The sequence below is a fragment of the Sylvia atricapilla genome, chromosome 1, assembly GCF_009819655.1.
Source record: "Sylvia atricapilla isolate bSylAtr1 chromosome 1, bSylAtr1.pri, whole genome shotgun sequence".
Classification (NCBI taxonomy): Eukaryota; Metazoa; Chordata; class Aves; order Passeriformes; family Sylviidae; genus Sylvia; species Sylvia atricapilla.
Window position 1 is genome coordinate 44,244,908 of NC_089140.1, and position 22,626 is coordinate 44,267,533.

General features: G+C 39.3%; 1 protein-coding gene across 1 annotated transcript in view; it reads left to right on the forward strand.

Moving 5' to 3' along the window:
* GLB1 (galactosidase beta 1) overlaps positions 1 to 22,626 on the forward strand; it is a 41,170-nt gene that overhangs the window by 9,422 nt on the left and 9,122 nt on the right. Inside the window, exons 2-13 of the mRNA XM_066321192.1 lie at positions 625 to 794; positions 6,372 to 6,522; positions 6,818 to 6,878; positions 7,582 to 7,676; positions 8,915 to 9,095; positions 10,280 to 10,338; positions 11,216 to 11,337; positions 11,420 to 11,460; positions 11,912 to 12,024; positions 14,905 to 14,979; positions 20,468 to 20,557; positions 21,658 to 21,771. Of these exons, the coding sequence (XP_066177289.1) occupies positions 625 to 794; positions 6,372 to 6,522; positions 6,818 to 6,878; positions 7,582 to 7,676; positions 8,915 to 9,095; positions 10,280 to 10,338; positions 11,216 to 11,337; positions 11,420 to 11,460; positions 11,912 to 12,024; positions 14,905 to 14,979; positions 20,468 to 20,557; positions 21,658 to 21,771 (1,272 nt within the window). The remainder of the gene's footprint in view (positions 1 to 624; positions 795 to 6,371; positions 6,523 to 6,817; positions 6,879 to 7,581; positions 7,677 to 8,914; positions 9,096 to 10,279; positions 10,339 to 11,215; positions 11,338 to 11,419; positions 11,461 to 11,911; positions 12,025 to 14,904; positions 14,980 to 20,467; positions 20,558 to 21,657; positions 21,772 to 22,626) is intronic.

The following is a 22,626-nucleotide window of genomic DNA, read 5'->3' on the forward strand; positions in this document are numbered from 1 at the left end:
TGGAAACAGAGCATAAAAAGCCTCTGCTGTGCAGCACTTGGCAGCCCCTTGCTTTTCCTGTTTCCCGGCCAGCTCCTTGCTGTATCGTCTCATATCTGTTGTTACATGTCCTCCACACAATTTCACTTGTTCACTGTTGGCAGAATGCTTTGAATTGTTATGTGTGTCTAGGATATTTTCTACAACGTTTTTTAGGTTTTCTGTGAAATAATGCCTTTGTTGCAGATGGAACATGCTGTTGTCTTCCTCCTTGGAGTTTGTGGTCTTGAAATGATTGTAGGTGTTATCTCAGTTTAATGACAGTCTAGGGATAGGCATATTGGCTTAGCAATTTCATCCTCCATTTTTCAGGAGGGAGTGTGTTTTCTTTGAACTGTATCTGCTAGTTTCCTAGTTCTTTTATCCTGTGACACATTGCACTGGCTCCCTTTTGCTGATTTGTTGTGCTAAGACTCAGGTGGGCTCTAGATAGCTGGAGGAAAATCATTCACCATCTCTTGTTTTAGGACCACTGTATCTTCTATTGTAGACAACCCACAGATGTTGTGTAGCCTGTTCTCTGTGTCTTTCAAGGCAGAAAAAAAATTATACTGTGTATTTTTGTTTGTTTGCTTTTGTGTACAGAATGTACCTGAGAGGAGTTTTGGGATTGATTATGATTCCAACTGCTTTGTGAAGGATGGAAAACCTTTCCGTTACATCTCCGGCAGCATTCACTACTCGCGGGTGCCCTCGTATTACTGGAAAGACCGCCTGCTGAAGATGAAGATGGCAGGGCTTGATGCCATTCAAACGTGAGTAGCTGCTGACTTTCCAAGTGATTTGTGGTCCTGGGAGCTGTATGAGAAGTCATTGAGAGGAATACTGCCATTATTACTTGTTTACTGTTTTTCCAGTAATAGATGAGGAAGCTCTGGAGAAGTGAAGGGTGTTACAGGATGACCTTTAACCACATAAATGGGGGCAGCTGGGCAGGTTGTAACCAGCAATCTTTTCCTGATCATAGGCAACAACTCTTGCTTCACAGCCCAGGGTGCAAATGTGACATGAAATAAATTGTTGGACTGTGAACTTTGGCAACTGAGGAGCAATTGTGCATGCTCTGCCTCTGCAAGGGACATTGTACTCCCTGGTCAAAAGGCAGACTAGATGAGAGGAGGCAACAGTCTGTTAATACAGCCTGGCTTGGTATCACCCAGAAGCCTTGAAAATGTTGGTGAAGACTGCAGTAATATTTCAAGCTGTTTCACTGGGAGCATTTAAATTTAGATAAATGGATGGGGAACTAGGTGTACTTCTTAAAAAAAAAAAAAGTTTAAACAGCTTTCACTTTGTGTGTGTTTTCAAAACCCTTCGTCCATTTTTCTTGTCTTTCCTACCTGGGTGTGTACTTAATTCAACAAACTAGGTTCAGATTAAAAAAACCAAAAAGTTTACTCTTATTTTTGCCGTAGCTTCCTTGACAAGGGAAGTGGTGGAGATGTGTAAGGCACAGTCTTTTCAGACATGGTTGCAATTCCCAAACAGGTTTGTTTTCTTTTCTTAAGTCATTGCAAGGCTTAGAGCTTCTCTTTGAAATCACCTGTTTTTTGTGGTGTAAAATGCAGGTTCTGACAGAGCCTGTAGGCAGGCCCAGTGGGAGTGTTATACAACCTCTCCTTTCTCATCCTTGAAATCTGTACTGTTGTTAGACCTGCAAGTTGCATGGTTGCTTTGTACACCTGGGGATGAGACCAGTCAGAGTTAGTATGTGAATAACAGACAGCAGGGAAAGAAAAAAAAAGTTTAATTTTTCCAAATTTAGGGTTGTCTATTTTTTTGCATATCTGAAGACTTCTTCCTGTGTTGGGATGATGCAGTCACTCTCTGGTGAGTGTTTTTTGTGGTTGTTTTTGTTGTTTACTATTAAAAAATCAAGTTCTGTCTTTGCTCACATTAATAAGAGCAAAGGGATTAAGACTGTGTTGCTTGCTCAAGACTGTGTTGCTGGATTTGCCCAAGTAAGTACTTTTTGCTGAAATAAGAGTAATTTAAAGTGGACCTGAAAATTATACCTTTTGTTCTCTGGCTTGAAGATTCAGACAGTGGGATTTTCCAAACAGTGACTCTGTGACTCCTATGATCCATAGTGTCTCATACTTCCCTCATGTCACTGATTAATTTTCCTCCTCCTCCCAGCACCCATGTGTTTTCAATGCCCTTTATTCATTTCCAGCCTTTTCAAACAGTCCTTTTTTTTTTTTTTTTTTTTTTTAATTTCCTTTTCATGTCTCTGGTGCATCACTGGAATTTTGAGATAGGAATAATTTTTTTCCATTCCCCTCATCACCGTTACTCAATGGCAAAATTGCTGTAGGGCTGGTTTGGGTTTTTTCTTGTTGCTTTGTCCCTCTTTATTTGTGATCTCCCACTAACAAAGTGGATTTTTTCCTTCTTTCTTTTCTGCTTTTTTCCTTTGTTGAGATCTCTTACTCTGCTTTACTGTTTTGCATTAGTGTCTTTCTGTTGTGCAGGAAGGAGTGAAAATTAGTTGTTTCTCTGGTGCCAGCTGATCTCTGTTGGTCTTGGGAGAGCTCAGCTATGTCTGTTTTGGCACAAAAGCTGCTGTGCTTTAGGTGTTGTTACTGGATCATATCATAACAGTTTCATTAGTCTCATTTTTTCTAAGAGCAGACTGAGATTATTTGACTTTCTCTCCCTGTTTTGCTCACATCTGGATTTTTTTTCTACCATGGTGAAAGATAAATCTAATAGTGTACTTTAGAAGCAGAAAATGCTCTGTGCCTTGCATTTTCTACAAGATCCAAATCCGTGTGTCTTTCCATTTGACAGTAATCACTCTCTCTCCTGATGCTAAAAAAGCACCTCACAGATCCAAAACCCCTCTTGTTTTTCTTTGAAGTTTGCCAATAATCAAGTCTTACTGCTCTTGATTACTTGAGATAAAGCTATACGTATTCATATTATCCCAAAGAAAATTTCTGCAATTTTGTGTGATTTTGGTAAAAAAATGGAAATTGTTCTATGTGATTGGGTTTTTGTTTTCTCTTTTTCTGTGTATTTTTTCCTGGATCAGTAATACTGCTAGCAAGGGACAGAGATACAAATTGTGTGAAGAAGTCATTCTGAAATGAATGGGCAGCAGCACTGCCAGACTTTCTGGCAGAATGTGGTAGTTGGACTCCCAGTCTTGAGGCCATCTCTGAAGACTGTGATTTTGCTGCTTGGGTTTTTTTTACATAACACAGGGAACAGTCCTGCTATAATTTGAAATATGGGAGCCTTCCTTGTTCTTGTCAAGGCATTCCCAGTGAGGTTTATCACTTCAAGGGCAACAGGTTCCTTATATTATGGGATTGTGTTTATAAATACCTTGTGGACAAATCCAACCAGACATGTTCTCCTTCCTGTTCTCTGCAGCCTTTTTTCCAAAAGGCTCTCTATGCCTTGATGCATCATTCAGCTCATGACTGAGGCAGCAGCTCCTCCTGGACTCTGGAACAGGTGAAGTCAATACATGAATATAACTCCTTGCACCTGGTAGTACCTTAAGCAATAACAGAACATGACAAAACATGATGACAGTAAGCTTGATCTTATATTAAGAGATCAAGGCCTACCCCTTCTAAAGAGCAGGTTGAAATTTAATGTTGTGGTTGGTGTGATGTCCCAGAAGGTGGTGGAGGAGGATGCTGAGGAGCTCACTCCCGCCTCAGCAGAGGTGTCTGGTCACACAGGTAACTGGCCTTGTTTTCAGTTTCTGATCTACGTCTGCCAGCTGGAAATGGGTGCTGGCTGACAAAGGCATCTGCAGAGCGCGGAAAGTTTGGGGTTTGTTTTGCACAGAGCAGATAAACAATTAGCCACTAGATGGGGCTGAAGATGTACACGGGGCTTAAGGAGCAGTGGAGGCGCTTCCTGGAAGAATCCGCAGTTACCTTTAAGGCTCATAGAAAGTTAAAGAATGTTGAGCATTTTATTTGTTTTACTCTGTTTGTTGACTAATGAGCAGAAAGGTGTAAACCTGTACAAAGTCCTTTGATGAAGGAACTGCCGTTTAGAATATGGAATATTTAAATTATTTAATATTTAAACTCAAATTACTGTTTCTAAAGACTCATATATGAGTAATTCAACTACCATGCTCGTTTATGAAAGTAGTACCATTTATTTAATTTTAGACTATTGAAAAATCCCACCCTGGTATTACAGAGGGAATTATCTTGTACATTAAGGAAGTTGAAGTGTGATGTTTTGCCTGTTGATAATAGGAGAGGAAAGCTGTGGAAATAGGAGAGGAAAGGAGAGGAAAGCTGTGACTTTTAAAGAAAGGAACATTATAGCATGAAGCTTAGAAATTCTGTGTAAATGGAAAGTAAACTCAAATACAGAAGAAATACCATATTTCAAATTCGAAAAAGGATGAGAGTTTCCCTTATAAATTCATTACTCTGTAGGTAAAGAAGTACAGGATTAACAACTGACTGTAAATTTTGACAATGGTATGTGGCAATTATGCTCATTAAAGATAACAATATCAAAGTAAAATTATTTCATTATGACCATCACTAGCTGTAGAAAATACATTGGGGGTTTAAAGTGTCTTAGTAATAATTTTTAGACCAGTGTTTAAAATATATTTTTATTGTGATTCATTATATAAAAACGGTTTCAAATATTTTTTTTTCTTATTCTTCTTCCCTTTTTCTCTGCTAGAATCTGGGTTTTTTCCAATGTTGAGGTTAAGCGTGTGATATAAATGAAAACTATTTCTGGAAGGATTTTTCTGTCTTTTTCTATATTGAGCACGAGGGAGCTGGAGAAACCCTTTCATCCTCACCTCAGACAGTATTAAGTGTGTTTAAACCTTAAGACATGTTTCTGAGCAAGTTTATTAAGCTCTTCAATGAGTATATTATTACATGGTTCATATATTCATTAAATGCATGTGTAGTTTGTTTTACAAGTGAATTAATTGTGCTTCAGAAACAATTAGATCAGCTTGACACAGAAATTAAATACACCATGTAGAGGGAAAAATCTGCATTTTGATGCCTGAGTGCATTGCTTTGACTCCATCCTGGCGCATAAATTTGAAGCTTTATCTTTTCAAACAGAGGTTTAAAATTTTGGCATTTGAATTGCTATAATATTCACAAATGCTGAAAGATTATATTTTTTGTATTTGATGTTCATGTGCATGTTTGTCTGTGTATGGCCATTTTAGTACTCATGAGAGGGTTCCTGTTTTTCTTCCTTATTGAAAGCATTGTTTTAGGAACTTCCTTTCCCTCTTGGGTAGTTCTTACAAAATTAAATGTGGGACACACTAACAACAAACCCAAGCAGTAAAAAAAGTGTTGCCTGAGAGGATCTTTGCTTGACTGGATAGGGTTTTGTGAATTCTAGAAATTTTTGAAGATTGAGTTTTTGCATTCCCTTGAATACTTGCTCAGGTTGTACTCATCTCTAATTTTAGTCCATCTGTGCTAGACTGCCACTTAGTACCATGGCAAACAAAATACTTACAGTTGTCAAGCAGAGATCATCAGCTACAACATTACTCATGGTATTTGGTAGATTACTGTTTCTTTGTTATCTTGCAACCAAGTGTACTTCTTTTTATTCCTGTGAGCTGTTGTGTGCTGAGGTTGTGGTCTCGTAAGTTCTGGACGTAGGACAGAGGTGTTCTTTCAAATGGTGATCTGCTTGTTTTGTACTTTTTTACTCAGTTAAAATTAAGCTTTACTCTGTCAAAGCTCTTGGGCACCTTAACATCTCTCAATTTGATTGTTCTTTCAGTGGTTGTTTTCCAGAACTTGCATTTTTCCTGGTCAATGAAAACTTTCAGGACCTAGGTGCAATAGCATTTGAGGCTTAGGTGGTTTTCAAGTTCTTTGCAGTGTCAGCCTGGTTGGTGTTACCTGTGCAAGCTGAGTGATCCATTCATGAAGGGTCATGTGCTGTTTTGGGCAAGCTTGTTCTTGGCCTCCTCCTTCGTGAGTGGTTTACCACATTCATCTCCACATCAACCTCCCACTACTGTGCAGCTGCCAGCTGCCTTGCCAGCTTCAATACTGTTTATTTAATTTTGGAACAGACATCATGGTTTCAAAACGGCACTACCAGAACCTGTTCTTGGTCTGACAGGGACTTCTGAAGACATAACCCAAATTTCAGTATTAATTTTAATGCCTTCTGTTGTAGGAAATACCTGACAGAAGAAAGGTCCTAGAGTTATTCCTGTCTCTTACTGATCTGAAGGATCAGCGGCGTTACTGATCTCTGGAGCATGTAGTGCAAATAGTTGTTTTTCAGAATTCTGGTTTAGTTTCAGTTTCCTAATGTAAGGTGATTTTCTCTCTTAATAGGTATGTCCCATGGAACTACCACGAACCCCAGATGGGCACATATGACTTTGTTGGTGGCAAAGATCTGGAGTATTTTCTGCAGCTTGCCAATGACACTGGACTGCTTGTTATCCTGAGAGCTGGACCTTACATCTGTGCAGAATGGGACATGGTATACAACCTTTTGTAACAGCTCACTTCTAGGGTAAATCTAGCGCATGTATTTCTTAAAGCAGACAAACTTGGTGTATCCTTAGACAAGAGTCTTGGTTTAGTGTATTAAAATCCGTGTGTCCTAAATGACTTCTTATGATACAAACTTAGTCTGTATTTGTTTTTTTCATTAGGAATTACTTTCTTGTAGAAAATCAGTTTTCATGTCCCAATATATGTCTTGATAAAAGGCTAAATTCTACTTATTCTACTTCCTAAAAATGTCACTGAAGTGTTTCCCTTTCTTCTCCCAGGGTGGTCTTCCTGCTTGGCTATTGGAAAAGAAATCTATTGTTCTCAGATCTTCTGATTCAGGTAGAGTTTTTCTTGTGAGTAAAATCTTCAATACTTTTAGTTAGAAGTGTGCATTCAAAGAGTGTGTAGAACAATCAAAGGAGGGGAGAAAGTTTCTGAAGTATTGTCAAGTTGATGCCAAGAGGGGAATCATTGTCACCATTGAGGAAAAGACAGGTAGCTCCAGCTGTGAGGTTTTTGGGTTTGCCACAGCCACTCATAATGGGGATCCTTCTTGGCTGGTCAGTGTGCAATCCAGGATGAGTTACAGCGTTCTCATGTGCTCCTGTCAAAGGACCAGACATGGAAGAATAATGTGTTTACTGAAGTGCATGTAGGGGATGAATACATAGATATCATATCCAACTTCAGTTGTGCTGATTGTGGTTAAATCAACTATTTAAAAGATAGTACATAGATCAACAGTTGAATTTGTCTTCCTGTTGATATGTATTAGGACAACCTGTGAGACATAATGAAGTCTCTTTGATAATTTTCCAAGTTCACCAGTATTTAAGTGTTTTACTTTTTAGTAAAATGTACTGGAAGCATTTATGAACAAGTAGAAGAGCACATTTGTTCAAGTATAAGAGTAATCTGTTCTTAAATGCTGTTCATAATTTACATAATTAGAGCCCTACATAAAGATGACCCATATGTAATTTAAAACAAAAGTAGAAAAAGGCAGAAAAATTGTGAAATATTTATACTTTGTGTATCACAGATTACCTGGAAGCGGTAGAGAGATGGATGGGTGTCCTTTTGCCAAAGATGAGGCCTTACCTCTATCAAAATGGAGGTCCAATCATCATGGTCCAGGTAACTTTCTGAAAATCCGATGAACCCAAGCAGCATGAATGCTTATACTGCTCTTGCAGACACTCCCAAGATGGGTCTTGGGTGGTGGTGTCAAAGGTGGTTCTTAAGTTTCAGGTAGCTGCAAGATTCTGATGGAATACCCTATCCTAAAGAACTGAATCCACTGTTTCTAGAACTCAGAGAGCACTCATCTGCTCTGTCAAAGTTGTTTCCCACAGCTGTATAAAGCAATGGAGGGAACTTGTGTAGCTTTTTAGACCTGAGGTTTGTGGCAATTCTCACATAAAGCCAAAATTCATTACGGTTGCCTAAAACAATCTGACAGGAAAAAGGGGAATAAAAATAGATAGAGTCAAAAACTTAGATAGAATCAAAAACTGTATGGAGTAAGCTTAATTTGGCACCTAACTGAAGCTGTAAATGTTTCAGGACACAATTTTGTATGTTCGTGGTGGGTAGATTCTGTCATAAACTCCTTCTAGATGTGTGGGAGTGATTGTTCTATAAGTACTTGATCATAACAAAGCTTTATTTCAATTTCTTTAAACACTCTGACTTCCACAGGATGGGATAAGAGACCCTTCTTGTAATATGCCCAAGATAATTTTGTTGAACAGTGTGTTTTTTCTGTTGGGCAGAAGCACTGGGCAAAATTATTCTTTAGCAGAAATAAGATGCTTTTAACAGGTTTTTCAGAAATAACCTTCAGGATTGGAACCTATTAGATCTGGAGCTGAAAAGTTCATCTCCTTGGAAAATGGGCAAGACATGTACCTCTCAGTAGTAGCAGAGCTGGTCTCCCTGAAGTCCTTTTGAATCCATTGCAGGGCTTTGTGGTTCATGTGAGCCCTTTGTAGCTATCTCTGTTCTCGATGTCCAGTTTTGTTGCAGTTTTGATAATTTCACAGCCTGTTCTGTGGTTTTATTGGTCTGCTCAGGAGGTGGGTTATAGATCTCAAATTTTAATAGCAACTGTATTATGATCACTGTAGCTAAGCAGATACTTTGTGGGAGGCAGAATTTTGCAGGAAAATGGCTTAGCTCTGCACAGTGATGGCTCCACTCTAAAATACAGGCGAGAGAAATGAGTCTCGTTTCCTACTCCTCAGATCTGGAGTCAAAATGACATTTTCAGATTACCGTCAAAGGAAGAGGAGGGTTGGACTTGTGCTTTCTGTTTTGTTATCAGATGCAGACTGAATTGGCTATGGATTTACTGACTTGCTTTTACTCTGCAGGTAGAGAACGAGTATGGAAGCTACTTTGCCTGCGACTACAACTATCTGCGTTTCCTTCTGAAACTCTTTCGCCTGCATCTTGGGGATGAGGTGGTGCTCTTCACAACTGATGGTGCAAGCCAGTTTCACTTGAAATGTGGGGCTCTCCAGGGTCTTTATGCAACAGTGGACTTTGCTCCAGGTTGGAGATTGCTGTTTGATTACAGAAATTCTGCGTACTGTGTGCTTATGGCAGGACAAACTGACTTGGCTGCTTGCCAAACCTGCCTGCTTTGTTTAAATGGGGTAACAGGCAGTTATGTGTATTTGATATACTCTTAAACATACTAGAATCACCCATGAGCACCCAGTCAGAAAGTCATAATCACTTCCTTGCATCTTGAAATCATGAATGACCAATTTACGCTGCTCAGAGCATGCAGCTCCTGAAAAATAGCAATAATAGTTGGCATTGATTCCGTGTATTTTTTTTTTTTAATATTCTTTTTTGGTGCTGAAGTTTTTTAATGTCTTCTTCTGTCCTGGAATCCAGCCATCCCAATATCTTTCTTTTTAAGCCAGAGGTTATTAGAAAAAAAAACATACTGTTGAAGATCATCATTAGAAATGTGCATACTGCTACAGTTTGCTGTGATATAGACCTGAAGCAAACTGATGGCTAGGCATCAATAATGTGATCAGAGAATACCCTCCTGATAGAACAGTTAAGGATTTAAATGCTTATATACTGCATGGATTTGACAAAATAGGCTTAAGGCACAAAAAACAATCTCCAAGACAGATATTTTCTTTTTTTTTTTAATTGTGCAGCCTCTTCTCTATGTTATTCTCTCTACAGCCAAACACTTGAGCTTAGCAAGGATCTGTTTTCTTGCAAGTTGAATGAAATTGTGAATGTCTTCCTGTGTATCCTTTATGCAATGGTGAGCCACTCACCAGTGTGGTTATTTCAAGCTACTGTAGCAAGCCAGTAGAAGTGATCAAAAATGAAACACCTCTTTAGAAATGCCTGTAGCCTTGGTAACGTAACCCCAGACTTAGACTTTCCAGTGATCAAGAGCAATTCTGACGCGTCTCAGACTTCTTTGTGCCAGGATGTCATTTCTCAGAAAAGCTGGGTTTTCAAAAGATGTATCTCAAAAGCAAAGATATATATACAAGCATGCATATGTGCATGTATATATTTAAAATAAGTTTTGCAAGTTACACATCAGAATCAAAAGTATTGATTCCTGCGTTTGCTGGAGTAGCTTTCTTGTCATGATTTTTGCTAGGCTGGAAAGGAGATAACACTGATTTCAGTAAAATGACAGACCTAGAAAGTCATGCATATAGCAGCTCAATTTTACTTCTTTCTGTTTATAGGTGGCAATGTCACAGCAGCATTCTTAGCTCAAAGGAGCAGTGAACCTAAGGGCCCTTTGGTATGTGTTTTCACTTAAACTTTTTGTATCTTTTGTAATCTTGAAGTTGTTCATCAGAGGGGGGTTGACAGCAGTGCATTGAACAATTTTAGGGACCTGTTGGTGAAGACATAATGTCCAAGTCAGAAAAAGTGAATAGAGGAGCTTCTCTCTGTGTTTGTCAAATTAACTGCTGCTCTGCAAAGGCTATTTTAGTCTCAAAAATTATTGATTTTCTTTCAGTAGTTTTCCTTGCTAAGACAAATGTTTACAAAGCAGCAGAAACGCTAAGGATGGTTAGATGAGTTAGTGAGATATGTGTGTAGGTGGAAGTAAAAAGCAAAATTAAAAGGGCAGATTAGAAGTTGCTTCCTGTTTTTAGCTACCCTAGAGGTTTTACACAAGCTATAATGGGATGTGAGAACGCTGGAAGCCATTTTGACAAAGGGAGAAGGTCCATTGAGGGTATGAGATTATCTCTGTGCTATGGTGTTGTTTAAAAAGCAATTAGAAGTATTTTTAATTACATCCAGTTTGTGTATGCTTTTCAGCAGAGAATATGTTGGTTCCATCATTTATTTGAATGTCAAGCATCTGAAACACATCTTGTTGACAGATTCCCAGGAAATCCATACTCTTTGATGCTTAGGGAGTTGTTTTCGAAGTGTCCCTATAAAATTATTAAAACAGTCTTTAATTCCTTTGAGCTGTAGTCTGTTGAAAAGGACTGATTTAATATGTACTTTGCTGTATTTATACTAGTCTAAAAATGGCTCAGATTAGTCAAGGTGCCTTTTTTTCCTTTCCCTCTTACAGTTAGGAACCTTAATTCACATTGCATTCTGTTCTTGTTCCCTCTTCATGTTTTCCCTTCCTCTTTTGCCCTTCCTCCTTTCAGGTTAATTCTGAGTTTTATACTGGATGGTTGGATCACTGGGGGCACCGTCATTCTGTTGTGCCCGCAGAAACCATAGCGAAAACACTTAATGAAATCCTGGCACGTGGTGCTAACGTTAACCTGTAAGTGTGTGTTCAGTAGAGCTTCATTTTGGGGGGATTTCTTTTCCCAGTTCAGCAAAACCTGATTTTTTTTTCTTTTTAGGTACATGTTTATAGGTGGGACTAACTTTGCCTATTGGAATGGTAAGAAATCATTTAAATTATACTAGTAGTAGAGGGTAGCTGTTTATGAATTAGGTAGTAATGTATTTTGTGAAAGAATAAGTTGTGCCTACTTGCACATGGCAAAAGACATGACTGCACTAGCTGTTCTTTGTTTCTTGCCAACATGTCTTACTAAACCCACGTGGTATTTGTCTTTGCTAAGGCTACTTCTGCATCACTCAGTGCTGTGAAGCAGCTGAAACACAGATAAATGTATTTCTCTTTAGATTATTTCACAGAGTGGTGTAAGCTCACGAGGACATCAAGAGCAGTTTTTTATGCTAAATCCCAAACATCAAGGCTTACACTGAGTCTAAAAATGTAGCAGAGTCTGGCTGTAATTGGAAAGAATTCTGAAAGGTGATACCTTTCGAAAAAACCCATCTCTTCCACCGTTTGTATTGCTTTTTCTTTTTTCCTCCTCCCCTAGGTGCTAATATGCCTTATATGCCTCAGCCCACTAGTTATGACTATGATGCTCCCCTGAGCGAGGCGGGAGATCTGACAGAAAAGTATTTTGCCTTGAGAAAAGTCATTGGTATGGTGAGTGTTTCCAGGGCATTTCCAGAATGGTTCTTTGAAAGATCCCCGGTGTACTCCAAACTCTCTTGTTCTTGTGTTGGAGTAAATTACTCCTCAATTTACTATTTTCTGCAGTTGGGGGAAGTGAAATGGAACAAGACAATTAGGCCAACCTAACTGCTTCTTGTTATAAAAAGCAAAAGATCTTGTACCTTTCTAGCTATTCTTTCTGTTCCAATGGCTTCCTCCTTCCTTTTAGAGGAGAGGATGCTGGTGTAGCTCTGACAATGACATGGTTCAGCTCTCCTTTTTTTGCTATAGTTGTTTTTTCTGAAGGTCAGTAAGGTGAATCAGCTCACTCAGTTGGATGAGAGCCAGAGCTGCCACAAGGGGAGCAGAGGGAGGTGGGGAAGTGTTTGGCTGGGTGTAGAGATGGGAGGAGGAGTGTACAGAGCCTTTTCCTTGCACTATCAGTCAGCTTATTCAGTCAGCTTAGGCTCATGACCTGCTGTCAGCCTGATGTGTGCTGCAGCTCAGTGCTTTGGCCGTCAATCCCAAACTTCACGTTGAGGTTTTGGGCAACTCTGAGAAAGACCAGGCTTACTCAAAAAAGCACATCTTGATTTTGTGCTTTCACAAACTGCAGCTAGTGGGTGGGACCAGCTTTGCCTTGCTGTAAAAGTGCACAGTGTCTCCACAAACTGGAGATTGAAGTAAAACATGGGACCCGTGCCTGGCTTTTAAACAGCCTTGCATTGTAAGCTGTTCAGATGAGGCTTAAAAACAGGTTCCATGTGAATCCCAATGCTCAGGCTTGTAGTTGCTGTCCTGTTGCATGCCAGCAACATTCCTATTCACTAGAAGACATTTTTATTCTGAGAGTAGATCTCCCAAAAGTGTACTACACTTTCTCTAGGGTTGAGAATGCCTTTATCTCTGTAGCATTGTGGAAGGCCTGCTGTGGATTTTTTTTTCTTCAATTTTACCATTATCCCTAAGCCTGATGGGATAAATGGATGGGATAATTTTGATGGCCTTTCCAAGGGGAGTTTCCTGTCTTGATACAGCTTTTCTCACCAGAGAAATCCACAGACTTCCTGGTTTTGAATTGTTTTCTTCAAGGTGCAAGACCTCTCTGAGATGTAAGTAGTTATTCTAGTGCAGTGAGAGAGCCTTGATAAGATGTGAAATCTTCATTATAATCTCAGGTGTACTGGGTAATTTTTGGTGTGGTTGGTTTGTGTCTTACTTTGCACGTCCATAGATTTTCAGTGAAGTTTTCTTATCATTGCTGTGGATTCTAAATCTGTAACAATTGATCTACTCAGCTGCAGTTTGAGGTGAAGCTGATGAAAGAAAATAGAGTTGCCTGTAACAAATTACTGTGTTCAACATGTTAGCTGTGCTACAAGGAGAGCATTAAAGTCATTGTTTGCAGTTTCCATTAGTTTAAAAATGTAATAAAGAATTTCAGTCTACAGTTTCTTTCAACTGCTGACAGCATTCTCTTAATTTTTAGTATTTGGACTGAAATTTCCTGCTTTTGAGTTCTCCTCTTGGGTGAATACAACTTTGTTTTCTTTAAATCTGGATATCTTGATTGTTTTCCAATACACAGGAGAAGAAATTAACTTCTTACCAGAAGTGTAAATCAGACTTTCATCCATCCATAACTGACACTTGACAGGATAGTATTGGGAATTATACTGCTGTGGTCTGTTTTAAACAAAACACAAACCTCCCAAATAAACCAAAAACCCTGTCAACCCCTAATCAAATTTATTAAAAACAAAAATAAAAGCACCGGACAAGGTAAGCACTCCAAAGTCACCAAATTTGCAAATGGGGACACTCTTCACAAGAGTGCTCTTTTGTGCATGTTTATTAAAATGTAGATTTGGATTGCTTGTTCACATGGGTGCCTCATCTGCAGAAGTTTTTTTCTCTAATAGGCAGACAGAACATGTCTAGTTAATGAAAGAACAGATCAGAAGAGTGGCTATTAAGTAATGGCAGGAGAGGGAGAAGGTGATGATGGCAAGGAGAAAAGAAGGTTGTAAGTGCAGAAAGGAGAAGGCTAAGATACTAGGCAGAAAGCCACTGTCTGGTCTGCCACTCCTCAAAGGTGTCCAGGAAAGAAGTGAGTGGAGGCCCTTCATCCTTTCCCTCTGCTGATTTCAGGTGATTCTTCTTAAAAGTATAGGACAAGAAGAAAACAGAAGTAGATAGGTGGTCAGAGCGTTTCTTTGTCAGGTTTCCCTGTGACTGATTGGACAGTTGTCTAGAACAGGAACACAGGAGGTTAAAGATGGGATCTCAGGGATTCATGGAGTTGTGGTCTCCAGGCCTGTTTCTCAAAGACCCCAGCGCAGTCAGTAACGGAGTAGCAGGTGGTGGTGGTGAAATGTCATAACACTATGATAGAAGTGTTATGAATAGAAGGAAAGGCACAAGAGGCTAATAATTCCTATAAGAAAGTGTTGCTGATGAAGGGTCAGGTGGAAATACTGTCCTACAGATTTGGAAAGCTTCACTCAAGCTCCCATAAACTGGGGAGAGGACTGCAAAAAAGCTGTGGAAGAGAGTAACTCAGTTTGTAGCCACAGGAGGGCTCCAAGGGCACTGGGAATTTTTGTAGTTCACTTTGTTCATTATGCGTTTCACCTTTACCTAGTGTTGAATAGTTATTTAAAATTGTTCACCATATGAGATCAAGTCAGATTTTTTTCTTTAAAAAAAAAAAATCTCCATCCTAAGACTAGATGCAGCTGTAACCTTTAGGGAGGTTATTTACCTCAAGCCAAAGTTATAATTTTGTAAGTTGTGAAGTGTAAAGTGAGAATTCAGTTTAAGTGTGCTAGTATTTAACTTGTGTGTGTCTGGTTTTCCTCCTCTTTCTAGTATAAGCAGTTACCAGAAGGTCTTATCCCTCCAACAACACCCAAATTTGCATACGGGAAGGTTCGTTTGCAGAAGGTAAATTAACATCTGTAATACACTGTGTATCTTTTCATAATGCTCTCTGTTTGCTTTTAATAAAAAATGTTTATAGGGGTGTCACAACAGGCTCTAGATGTCCTACAAAACAAAGAGGAAAGCCTTGAAAGCAAACTGAGGAAGAAGGGACCAGAGCTTGGGAATTAGGAATCATGCCCATATTAGAAAATGATCAAATGCATCTTACCTGGCTGTAACAAGGTAGTGATTACAATATGCAGTATGTGCCTGAAGCTTTGCTAAACTGAAATTAATACATTATTAACACAACAGATTCATAGTTGTTAAAGATAACTCATGTATCAGTAATGTAGCTGGGGGAATGTTACCATGAGACTTACAACAAAGAGTTGTAACAAAGAGTGTTTTTGTAGCTAGTGAAGCCTCTAAAGTGGAAGGAAAACTAGGATATACATATTTTAAATACTCCTTGGCATTTAAATTTTGAATGTGGAACATTTTTGATAAATTTGAAAGTCTTATGGATAAAGTTTCTGACAAAATCTGTAGCTGATGAGAGAAATTAAATCAGTTTCCTGTTGAGGGAAAAGCACACAGAATGAAGCACTCATAGTGGTATAGCTAGTCAGCTCACAGGTATCTGGTGTTTGACCATAGCACCATCATTTTAGGACCAAGGACAATTTTTTGTAAGGTACGTTTGAGAACTAGGTTCCTGCAGTGAGTGAAGTGGATGGTTTAATGGGCAACAGAAGAGACAGCAGGTATGAATTTGGCTATATTCTTTCTGCTAGGCACAGACAAGTTTTGAGATAAATGATTACTGCAGTTGGTGTGCTGGATACTGTAACTCCTAATGATTTAATTTTATACTTTGTAATTTCAATTCAGTAGTTATTTTTCCAGTTAGTGATGTATCTCATCTCTGCAGCTGAAGCATTGCAAAATTTAGTAGTGATAAGACTTTGCAAGCATTTTCAAGTCATTCCACTCAAGTGGTGGGCAGAAGTGCTTTTTGCATAAAAGTAGTTCACCTGTGAAGTTGAAAGAGATCTGTATCACTTTGAGTGTCTTCTTGCTGTATGAGGTTTCACTGAACTGGCAGTAGCGACTAATTATAGGCTCTTATCGCTACACCCACCATGTGGCTGCTGTCTTTGGTTGCCAGCACTTGGCAGCCCAGTTATCAGATTTTGGCTCTTCCATCTTGCCATGGGTCATGGCTCTCAGAAAGGCTGTCCAATTTCACTAGAATGAACAACTTTCTCTTCCATGCCTGCAAGAAATGAATGCTGCTGGACTTTCACAAAAGAGTCAGATGAGCAAACTTGCTCAAATATCGCATCTTTGACCTGACCTGCATCTTCTACAGTTTCTGATTTTTTGAGAGGAAGTGTTTCACTCTCCAGGCATCAGTTTTTGGCATGCAGATGCCATGTCTAAACTGCCAGATGTAAGGTTCCTGTCGTGCCTGTACATATACTGCCATCTGCACTGCAAGCCTCTGGGACTGTTTTCTGTGAAGAAGGCAGCCTTTTGCTCTGTGGCCCAGTGCTTAACTTCAGCAGCACTTTGCTCTGCTGGGTTACCCTGCAACACGAGTCTCCAGTCACAGAGGGTTCGTACTGTGCCAGCCCAAAGCCACCTTCCCAGCTCCATTCTAGCACCAGCTGGAACCAGTTCCAATGCACCTTGTTGTGTGGAGAAGCCTTACTGTATTTTGGTGAATATCTGAGAGGGAATATTCTAAATAATAGCCCTTAGCTTTGGTAACAGTAAACTTCCTAGCGATGTCGTTGGCAGTGACAGTCCATGCTAACACAGGTACAGTGTGGATCTACACTCTGCAACTGAGGTCCAGCAGTCAGTCTGCCATGGAGAGTGTTGAATCTACTCCAGTGAACCAACTCCCTTGACACTTTTGCAGAAAGGATAAGAGAAGGGAGACTCTGGAGTGTTTTCAGGAATCATGTGGTGAACTTTACAGAGGTAGTTGTAACCAGAGCAGGCTGTTCTCTATCTTTTTTTTCCACAAAGATAATATCTGGCAGTTCAGTCCTTGAGTACCAACTCCCCTAATAAGGCAATTGTTCACTTTGAGCTATTGATTTATTTTAAAGAATCTTCCTGGGTGGGAAAAATATGGTTTATTAAAAGATGCTGGAAACTGATATTGCTATGTAAGGGCAAAGGCAGAAAGCAGGTGATAGGGAAAAAATCTTGTCGCATAAATGCAAAAGAGAAGTGTTGAAGATGGGGAATGAAGGCAAGCAAAGGCAGAACTGCAGTAGATGGGCTCCAGAAGTGTTAACAAGATGATAGGTTTTAAGGATTTAAGCCCCAGAACTTAGGAAGCATTCTTTCCAGAGAGAAATCAATTTATCTTAGTTCCTGCAATGTGTCCATGTGGCTTGTGAGCAGATGGTAGTTTCTGGTTACCACCTGGGGGGCCCTGAGAAGTGCTTGGTCACAAGGAAGTGCTTGCCCTAGCACAGCAGCCCGCAGACTTAGAAGTTCTGGAGAGGTACTCAGTTCTTAGGATATGGAGAGCTAAAGCAATAGCAAGTAGCAGGCAGTGCTGGTGTGTGTTGGGGCAAGAAAGGGATTAAACAAACAGGATGCTGCCTGTAGTTGATATTCCTGTTGGAGCTATTTTGTTTCTTTTTTTCTTTCATGTTTGACGCTACACTTGGGTTTTGAACACTTTGCTTTGGAGGTTAATAAAGTATTGCTTTTTTTTAGCTGTCATCTGTTGTTTTACAGGTTGTTTTTAAAAGTTCCTGACAATATTTATAATTTTTAAGTTTACTGTTAAATTTCTTTTGTGGTACTGATTGTCCAGTAAGTAGCAGTGAACGGGAATTTGCAGCAAGACCAGGTCTTGTCTTGAAGGTTTTTTTGTATGTACCACCAAAGACTGAAAAGTTGAACAAAAATAAACTACTGAAGTTTCAAAGAAAAAAGCTTCTACCAATCCCTAAGTGAATCATATGTGGTTGACTCATGTTCAGAATAGAAGCCCCTTTGGTAGCAGGGACATAAAAAAAAAAGTCAAACACGCACATGTACAAGCTGCTCATAGTCAGGTCAGCAAGGCACAAAGCAGCATTCATTGCCACTTAGTAGCTCATTCAAGTGACAACCATGTCTTAATGCTGCTTGTATTCATTTCTGGTTTTGATGTCCACCTAGGGCTAAGACTATCAATGCCCATAGGATTGTTACATTCTATAAATTGCCTTTGTCAGTGTTCGTGCATCTCTTGCTTCACAGCTCCTGTTGAAGATCTGGTAGCTAAGTCTCTCCTGTGGCCTGGCAAGTTCTGCATATTGCTGTAACATTACTGGCTCCCTTGGAGGAGCACAAGATAAGGGGTGGACCATGTAGGCAGTCTGGAATGTTTGGGAAATTTTACTGTATGAAAGATGATTGCTATTTTAGGTACAACTTTTAAACTGAATACATAAGAGCAAACTACTTTCATCAAAATTTTGCCAGCCATGTTTGACCAGCAGTCTTATTGCCCAAGTAAGCAGGCTTAGCTGTGGGCTAGTGAAGGTGACCCAACCTGCAGACAGTGTTGCTGTTACCTTTTATATACATATGGCATCCCTTTTACTTGCTTGTTCCTAGCAAGAGTTAAGACAAGCTTATTTCAGAAGTCTGTTTAGATCTGTGTCTACATGGTTGTTGTGGTTTAATCCTTATAGGCAGCTGCACCGTGCAGCCACTCACTCTCTCCCCAGTAGGGTGGAGGAGAGAATCGGAAAGGTAGAGGTGTGAAAACTTGTGGCTTGAGATAAAGACAGTTCAGTAGGTAAAGCAAAAACTGCACACATAAGTAAAGCGCAGTAAGGAGCTCATTTGCTGCTACCTTTGCACTCAGCCTACTCCTATTCCAGGGCAGCAGGGCTCCATCATAGAATCATTAATGTCAGAAAAAGGTTACTTAGTCTCCAAGGTTACTTAGTCCAAGCTTTAACCCAGCACTACTGTGTTCTTCACTAGACCATGTTCCAGAGTGCCACATCACACCTTTTGAACAATTCACGTGTGTTGGTTACTTGGCATGATAAATACTGTCACGCCAAACATCTCTCCTTCTCCTTTTTCCTCCAGCTCTTATTGCTGAGCATGACACCAATGGTACAGGATATCCCTTTGGTCAGTGTGGGTCAGCTGTCCTGGTTGTGTTCCCTCCCAGCTTCTTGTGCATCCCAGCCTACTCTCTGGTTAGAGAAGCAGAAAAGTCCTTGACTCTGTGTAAGCCCTGCTCAGCAATGACCAAAATATCCCTGTGTTATCAGCAGTCTTAGCAAGAATCCAAAACACAACCCTATGCTAACTACTGTGAAGAAAATTAACTGTATCCCAGCCAAAACTGCAGACTTAATTATATGTACATAGACAATTCATGGTGGCTTCTATTACATCCCTGCCAAATACTAGATGTACATTTTAATATTTCAGTACGACTTTCATGTAAATTCTGCAAAAATTCAATTTTTCTGTTATTGAAGTACCTTCAGAAGTTTGTACTGCTGTAAGTACTCTTACAGTATAGTTCTACATGATTTTAAACACTTTCTTCTTTTTTTTTTTATTAAGCATTTGAACATAAATCTGGTATATCAGAGGTATTTGAATGTCTAATGTGTAGTTACCACTGAACAGTGATGATAATTCTGGGGAAACAGACTGACATCTGTCATGAAAATTTGTATGCAATTGGTTTTTTGAGCTTGTAAGACACTAGGCATATTGTGTGCATTTTGATTAACCTAAAACTGATAGTGGTGTTTGAGAGAGAATCGTAGATGGGTAGAATATTCCATAATGGCAATAAAAGGCAATTTATTTGTATACATCTTAGTCCTTATTCAGCAAGGTATTTATGTGTGTGACTAGCCTAAACCTTGTTCCCAATCTCATTAAAACCAGTCCAGCTACTTACATATGACAACCTAATTACAGCCTTAGAATTGCTAAAATAATTTAAGACTAAATAGGGTAAATTAATCTTGGATGGCTCTTGAGGGAATTAAACTGTGTTCCTACTTAGCTCAGAATGATTCCAGAGTAACTCAGTGGGAATCAGTGCCATTTTCCCCAGCTTGATTCTAAGTATATCAGAGCAAAATTTAGATAATATATTGTTTTATATTAATCATCCAGAACAGTTATGTTTGTTTATACAGCTTTTGTGAGAAACTCCTGGGGAAGTTCTAGTTAAAAAATAAAGGGTCACTTTTATTTTTATGAATACATAGCAAAATTAGAACATCCTGTTTTTATTAAAACACTGCTCTACGTGTGGCGTGTTTCTTTCAGAGTTCATCAGTTGTCTCTGCTATATTGTATTTTAAATGTGTCTGCAGAGATGGTGTAAAGATTTGTTAACTTGCTGGACACATCAAGCTTGCTGACTTGATGGCTAGATGTGCAAGCTGTTATATTTGGACTGAAACTTACTGACCATCATATATCTGCCTTTTCTGTGCTGCAGGCAGGCACTGTATTGGAAGTTCTTGATGGACTGTCACCTTCTGGACCAGTGAGAAGCACTTACCCATTGACCTTTGTTGAACTAAAGCAGGTGAGGATTCCTTCAGCAGGTGCTTTGCAGTAATTTTGTGGAGTTTATTTTAACAACCCTCTGTGGTATTACTCTTCATATGTCATATCTTACACTTTAACTAGCACACAAGTAATAGTATTACAAAGGTATCCAGGATTTTTGCATTGGAGGCCTTTTCATATTCTACAGTGCTTCTATTTTGCAACTGAGGTTTTCTTTTTCCTGTAGACAGATCCAGGTGTCTGTGCTGTCTGGGCTTTCACCTTGATTTCTCTCCTTTCTGAAGTATTAATTTTCAGGTCTTAAGAGATTTTTTTTATTTTAATAGAATTTTCATAGCCTTCTACTGGATCTGCTCCAGTAGTTCTGTGTCCTTTTTTCCTGAGGAGCCCAGAACTGGACATAGCATTCCGGATGTGGCCTCACCAGGGCTGAGGAGAGGGGCCAGATCTTCTCCCTCGACCTGCTGTCCATGCTCTTACTGTTATCCCCAGAATACCACTGGCCTCCTTGGCCCCCAGGGCACTGCTGGCTCAGGGACAGCTTGTTGTCCACCAGGACCCCCAGGTCCCTCTCCACAGAGCTGCTTCCCAGCAGGTCAGCCTTCAGCCTGTGCTGCTGCACGGGGTTATTATTCTCCAGGTGCAGGGCCTTGCACTTGAGCTTTTTTGAAGTTCATTAGTTACCTCTCCAGCTTGTTAAGGTCTCAGGAGCAGCTTATGTCTTATTTTTTTCCATTCCTGATGGGGAACTTAATGAAAATTATTCCAAAATGTTCCTGAAGTAAAACATGTAGTATTTAATGAAGAATTAGATAATGTTGACTTGATGAATTTATGGGCACTGAGTGAGAAGTGAACTTAAAAGTTTTTATATAAACTCAGTTATAAAGGGATTTTCACCTATTTACCTAAAGGTCACCCATTACCTAAATGTCAAAGTAAAGTCTAATCTGAAATGGTGTCTGTGGTAGTCGCTGTCTGAAGTGAATTAAAGTTAGCATTTCAGTGCAGGCATGTAGGCAGAAATGGGAGTTATTTTAAATTTATGACCTGAATTGAAACTGCAGAATGGCTTGGTTCATTAATCAGTTGGGTTTTTTTCTTTTCTTTTCCTAGTATTTTGGGTATGTACTGTATAGAACTACACTTCCAAAGAACTGTGTGGAACCAACGCTGCTGTCTTCACCTTTAAATGGAGTCCATGATCGTGCCTATGTCTCTGTTGATGGGGTAAAAACATTGTTTGTTGGTATTAATCTTTTCCAATCAGTGGCCTTCATGAAAGTTGAGGATGCAGGCTGGGTTGTTGTTTTGTTTTTTTTTTTTTCCTCCTTTCTCCGGATCACCAAAGCAACCATGATCTGATTTAATCACATGAGGAAAACAAGGAGGTACATACTTGATTCATACCAGATGTTCAAATTAGTATTTCAGAAAACATGACTATCTATTGTCTTGCAATTTCTTTCATATTTGAATGTTCACACATATTCATGACTGAGGTGAATAAAAGACGTAGAGAATGGATTTACTTGCAGGTGTATGGAATATGTTACTGATATATATGTACTTGGCTTTCTGCAGTATTTGCAAAGATTTTTTTATTAGTATTCTCTTTTATCTTCCTTTGAGGGTAGAAGGAGGAGGAAGCCTGAGTCTATGTCTTACCTTATGAAACTGGCTCCTAACCACAGTTTCAAAAGAAAAAAGTTTATTGTACCGAATGTGAACCTAATCTTTCTTTTCATAAGCAGGGTTTTGGCCTTACTTAGTGAGAATTAACATAAATTCATTTATTTTACAGTCAATTTTTTAGTTAATAATTGACCCATACTGACTCTCATCACCTTTGTGTCCAGATCAAGCTCATCTTTCCTTGTGTTGTGGGAATAGGAATAAATAAAACTAAATATTGGTGCACACATAATTGGAAGATGAAGCCAATGATTAAATCACTGATATTGCCAAAGTTTTTTCAGTCACTGGACTAAATTTGTGAACTTGATTTTTGTGAATCAGGTGCATCAAAACCCACTATCACATCCAATTGATGTACTGAAATGTGAATGTAGATGTAGAAACCCT